The 6448-nt window shown below is 47.2% G+C and overlaps 1 protein-coding gene across 1 annotated transcript; it reads left to right on the forward strand.

Moving 5' to 3' along the window:
* Positions 1-1955: 1955 nt before the first annotated feature.
* LOC123157443 (cyanidin 3-O-rutinoside 5-O-glucosyltransferase) lies at positions 1956-3545 on the forward strand (the record flags this gene model as incomplete). The annotated part of the gene is given in 1 exon segment (XM_044575728.1): positions 1956-3545. A coding segment is annotated over 1 exon segment (1447 nt), but the record flags the coding sequence as incomplete, so codon positions are not given.
* Positions 3546-6448: the final 2903 nt, after the last annotated feature.

The following is a 6448-nucleotide window of genomic DNA, read 5'->3' on the forward strand; positions in this document are numbered from 1 at the left end:
GATGATGATGATGAGTTATTATATAATTTATGAAAGGGAAAATAAATGGAAAACAATCCCTAAATTAAATGGAAAACATAAAATTAAAGGGAAAATAAATAATAAAACCAAAAATTCCAAATCTTTTAGTACCGGTTGGTGTTACCAACCGGTACTAAAGGGCTCCCCGCCCCTGGCGCTGGCACGTGCCACGTGATGGCCCTTTAGCGGCGATTCATGTAGAACTGGTACTAAAAGAAGGGGAGGCTTTAGTTCCCACTCTTTAGTACCGGTTACAGAACCGACACTAAAAGGCCTTACGAATCGGTGCTATAGCCCGGTTCTGCACTAGTGTTGGTATATGGTTATCACTTCTACCACAAAATAGAAGGAGTGCCAAATAGTAGGGGCCGAGACACATGCACAAACATGGAGCTTAGTGGTCATTTGATTTTGAAATATTCAAGCAAAGCTAGAAAAAAATACGAAACTTGGTTGTCAAGATATGGCACCTAGTAGCTGTTGTAAAAATATGAGAATGTCTTGCAAAAGTTATCACATAGGCTTCTTAGAAATTGGACAATCTCCGAGGAAGAATCTAAGTTTTGAGAAGGAACGGATCAGGTTGGCACGTGAAGCTACAACTGCTTCATCCATTGGAGTTGAACCTTTTTTGCACTCAACATACACCATTACATGTAACATGTCAAAATTTAGTATGTAACATATTGAAATAATATATTTCACACATTTCAAAGTTGTTTCACATATTTCAAAAATCTATTTCATGCATTAAAAAAAATGTGTTTCACATATTTGAAAAATGATTTCACGCATTGAAACAGAATTTGTATCACATTTTCAAAAAATTGTTTCACACATGGAAATAAATCTATTTCACATTTTTTGAAAATTATTTCACAAACTGAAATAAAATCTATTGTCCATATTTCAAAAAACGGTTTCACACACTGAAACAAAAACTATTTTACATACTTAAAATATTTGTTTCACACATTTAAACAAATATCTCACTTTCACATGTACTAAAATGGCAATTTCAACATGTGAAACTGATAATTTTGATATGTGAAATTGATATTTATTCAATATAGTAGCAAAAGGTAAATAAGTTTGAAATGTATCCAATTTTGGCATTGTTGTAAGGGTCGTGTCATCGGGAATTCAAATATGTAAAGCATTCATCGGGTTTTGGCATGGTTGTACATGACCTATATACCAGTTAGGCTCATAGCCGTGAGTATACGTGATGGAAAAAAAGAAAGAAAAATCACTGCCAAAACGGAACTAAAACATGCCAAAACCCTTCTAATCTTACTAGTGGATGTGTACGTGCAATGCACGTTAATTTAAAAGTATATTAAGTGCATTTAGATATTAAGTAGTAAGATATTATTTTTGCGTGTTTTTATATGATTAGAAATATATTTGGCATGAAATTAACTGCATGCTAAACGTGTTGAGCGCTCCACACTGAAGCAGTGTAGGTCATTGGATCTGCCCTTTTGGTGTTTTTATATTGGTATAGATAATTTTGACCTCTAACGATCTCGTCACGAGAAAAACATGATGATCCTCGTTCAAGCGGGTAAATGCATGTTTCACATGCTAAGAATTTCTAGGTAATTACGCAGCGTCTCGTGTGCCCGGCGGGCAATATATATAGCATTCCTAGCTATGGCAGGTGAAGTATCCCCATCCAAAGGCGGCGGGTCAAGCATCGCTACCGCAAGCAATGACGTCCCCATAATTACACCGTGCAGGAGTAGCGCGCCATGCCTATCCTACCTAGAACACCTGACGTGAGACGGCCGCCCCGCGCCATGCCAACCCAAGCGTCACTCCATTATAAACTCTAGGGGGTGCGTGCTTCGACCAGCAGCAGCAGCCAGCTGTGGTAGGCGGTAGCTAGGTCGAAGACAAGATAGTCTCCGTGCTCATCCATCATCTTCCATGGCGCCGCTGCACTTCCTGGTCGTCGCGTTCCCGGGCCAGGGCCACATCAACCCGGCGCGCGCTCTGGCTGAGCGCCTCGCACGGGCCACGCCGGGCGCGCGGGTCACGCTCTCGGCCTCCGTGTCCGCGCACAGGCGCATGTTCCCCTCGCTGGCGTCCCCCGACGACGAGGTCCACGACGGCGCCATCTCCTACATCCCGTACTCGGACGGCTACGACCACGGCTTCAGCCTCTTCGCCGGCGACGGGGACGAAGCGGAGAGGTACGTGGAGGCGTTCGGCCGCGTCGGCCGCGAGACCTTCTCGGCGGTGCTGGACCGCCTCACGGCGCGGGGCCAACCCGTCACGTGCGTCGTGTACGCCATGCTCATGTGGTGGGCCGCCGAGGTCGCCCGTGAGCGCGGCGTGCCCCGGGCGCTCTACTGGATCCAGCCGGCCACGATGCTGGCCGTGTACTACCACTACTTCCATGGGTACGAGAGGCTCGTCACGGAGCATGCTGCCGAGCCGGGGTTCACGGTGTCTATGCCGGGCCTCCCGCAGATGGCGATCCGTGACCTCCCGAGCTTCTTCACCAATCTTACGGATGGAAGGTTAGTTGCGGCGTTCGGGGACATCCGCAGGACGTTCGAGCAGCTGGACCTGGACGTCGACAGTAGCAGCAGCGCTGGAGGAAGCAGACGAGCCATGGTGCTCGTGAACACCGTCGAAGAATTAGAAGCCGGTGCACTCGCGTCGGTTCCTGCACTGGACGTCTTCCCCGTCGGGCCAGCCGTGGTGTCGCTCTTCACTGAGGGCGAGGGCGGCACGAGTGGCGCCGCCGCCGCAGTAGGAGATCTCTTTGAACACGACGAAAAAGGGTACATGGAGTGGCTGGACACGAAGCCAGCACGGTCGGTGGTGTACGTGTCGTTCGGGAGCATGGCGGCGGTGAGCAAGCGACAGAAGGACGAGCTGAAGCGAGGCCTCGCCGCGAGCGGCCGGCCGTACCTGTGGGTGGTGCGGAACAACAACAGAGACGATGGCTTTGACGACGCCGGCGACGAGCGGCGCATGGTGGTTGGGTGGTGCGACCAGGTGCGGGTGCTGTCGCATCCGGCCGTCGGGTGCTTCGTGACGCACTGCGGCTGGAACTCCACGCTGGAGACCGTGGCATGCGGCGCGCCGGTGGTCGCCGTGCCACAGTGGTCCGACCAGGACACGAACGCGCGCCTGGTCGTCCAGTGGGGCATCGGCGTGCGCGCCGCGACCGACGTTGACAGGGTTCTGGAGGCGGGGGAGCTCTCAAGGTGCCTGGAACTGATCATGGGTGACAGGGTGGAGGGCGCCGCCATACGGGCGAGCTCGGCGACGTGGAAGGCGAAGTTGCAGCAAGCGATTGCGGCCGGCGGCTCATCCGGTCGTAATCTGAGGACTTTCCTGGACCAATTTGCGAATGATGCTTAGAAGCATTTATGTACTATGCGTCCTCGTTTTGTTCTACTAAAGTAGCCTTGTTTCCGTATGATATTCTCCCACTAAAATGAGCAACTCAGCTCCTGTAAAAACCTTCCGTCCATGGAATAGTATATTTTAGGAGAAGTTGTCTATTTCCTCAGTCCCTTAAACATATTCCTCTACCAATAATATTCCTCTATTTTTTTTTCTATTTTCCATTAAACATGCCTAGAGCCCGCAAATCAGTGTCATGGCAGCGTTGCCCGTCACTATTGCCACACAAGCTGGGTGGCCAACGGTGAGGTCCTAGCGACGGCGGCGCGTACGTGGTGGTGAGACGGCGAGCTGTGGCGCGGGGAGGCAAGGGTGGCGTGGCCCCGTGGGAAGGCAGGACGGTCAGGCGGTGCAGGAGGCGCGGCATGGCGTGGCGCCCGTGGCGTGTCATGCCTGGACCGTGCGACGGCGGGCCTGGCAACGGCGCGCGAGGGGTGTCCAGGTGGTTTGAGTCCGCCAAAATTATACAAGAGATTATCTTTTCGTAAATGTGAGAGGGGTGGAGGCAAATATATAGGACCCTAATAATGTTCACACGTATGGTGGGAGTGACATCAGCACACACGCCCTATAACACACAGACTACATCACTTCATCGCGTGCATGCATATAAGAATTTTTCGGAAATACTAATGCCCACACGTGTGGGCATTTGCATCTCGCCCACACACGTGGATCCATGTCCGTTTGTGGTTGAACGAATCTTAGCATGTTTGTGGTGCACGTAGGACTGGGCTGGTGTGCGGGCATTCATCTGGTCACCCACACGCCCGTTTCACCACACAGGAGGGCCGGTGTGTGGGCGTTTAGCAGTTCGATCACACGTCTGTATGCACTCACACACAAGGGCTGGTGTACGGGCATTTGCCATCTCGCCCACACGCCCGTCGCCTTTCCCACACCCAAAGTTGTCAGTTGTCATGTGTTTTGCAGTGTACATGGCAACTACCCTAGTGTGCTTGTAAGCAGATGACAATTCTTTTTTTTTACCCAAACATGTCAGTTGCCATGTGTTTTGCAGGGTACACGGCAACTGCCTTAGTGTGCTTATAAGCAGATGGCAACTCTCTCTTTACCCGAAACATGTTATTTTGCCATGTCTCATTGTAGCGCTACATGGCAACTGCCTAGTGTTAGTAGGTGGCAACTCCTAAGATTTTCAAATCATGACAACTATAGTAAAACAGACCATACATGGAAACTGCCTAGTGTTAGTAGGTGGCATCCCCTAAAGTTTTCAAATCATGGCAACTATAGTAAACCAGATCATACATGACAACAGCTGCAGTTGTTCACAATGGCATCTGCCACTTGACCTGAGATGGCAACTGCAGTTGAGCAACCATGACAACTGTAGTTGTACGACATGGCAACTGTAGTTCAGCGACATCGCAACTGCAGTTAAACGGACATTGAAGAGGGTCGGAACCATGACAACTGCGGGGACGCATGGTGACTGTCACGCGGGCGTGCGGGGCCGTGAGATAGGTGGCTGAGAGAGGTCGTCCGGACGTTATTTATTTTGCCCGCGCGTAGGCGTGTGAGAGGGAACAGCGAGGAAAAAAAGAGGCATGTGGGCGCTAGTTGTTTTGCCACACATAGACGTGTGGGCTTGTCCTCTTAGACACCACACAAAAAAACGTGCGGCCAGATCCCTTAACGCCCACACGTGTGGGCGTTATCGGCGTCCGATTTTTTTTGAATTTCTAGTTGTTAAACTGTTTTTATCTCTTTAATGAAAAATTGGATTGAAGATCCGTTTTCATCATTAAATCCATCATGAAGAGATCTTTAAAACTAGATCTCATATCAATATATTTCGATGACTTTTAAAAGTTGTCATGTATACTGCACATGAATTGCCATCGTGTTTACACTGAGGTTTCCATGTTATGTTTCAGCTATTTTTTTCTACATTTAAAAATAAATTTTGACATATTATAAAGCGGGGAATTAAGAAACTAGACTTGTCATGAACCATAAACTAAAATTTTCACGATACATGCACTTAAAATTGTCGTGGTTCATATAAAAAATTATTTTCATGGTCGAAGTACTAGAATTGTCATAGTCAAAATACTAAAATTGTCATGCTCTCTAAACTAAAATCATCACATGGCAACTTTAGTGTAACACTATGGCAACTACAGTATAAACATCATGGCAACTTTTGTCAAAAAAATCATCGAAACATATTAACACGTGATCTAGTTTGGAAGATCTCGTCGAGACGGATTTAATGGTGAAAACGGATTTTTAATTAGATTTTTTAATTAGGAGATAAAATATTTTTAAGCCGAAAACCAAAAAAAATCCCGCTGATATCATCTATTTTGATGTGGTAAAATGAATGGTACCGGAGGCGTTTGTGCCATGTTGCTTCGTGCCGTATGTGTGGATGTTAACATTTGCGAGTATATATGGGATCCTGTAAAAAAACTTGGGTTCATGGAGGTTTCAAAGGGCTATTTTTGTCCAATAATGCTAAACATATAAAGGTTTACATGCTTTTACACGCTGACTAAGATCATTTTAAACTAACTAACCTCTCCCCCTAACTTTTATGGGGGCGGGCCACTTCTCCCCCTTAATCTTCAATCAAAACCCACCTTTATGTAAAAGCATGTATCCTTTTGTACGTGTAGCATTATTCATTTTTGTCTCAACTTCTCGTAAAGAGGGATAGGAGAACTGTATTTTTAACATAATACAAAGCAGATGTCCACATACACGTACATACACTCATCCTACCCCTTTGAACACCTTCGTAGTCGATGGAAACATCTCCTCCCACCGAACGAACATCGCCGGAATTCTTGAAATGAATCCAGATAAATGGGAGCACCAATGTCAAGCCTTGTACTTAAAACCCTTTTGGGTTTATTCCACCGCAAGAGATCTTAACCATTTGAGCTACCCTCGGTTCCCTAATAGGAGAGCTATTGAAGTTGCTCTAACATGCACAATTTTCTCTTGTTCATATTCATGAAACCCTAGAATT

Source organism: Triticum aestivum, chromosome 7B (genome assembly GCF_018294505.1).
Source record: "Triticum aestivum cultivar Chinese Spring chromosome 7B, IWGSC CS RefSeq v2.1, whole genome shotgun sequence".
Classification (NCBI taxonomy): Eukaryota; Viridiplantae; Streptophyta; class Magnoliopsida; order Poales; family Poaceae; genus Triticum; species Triticum aestivum.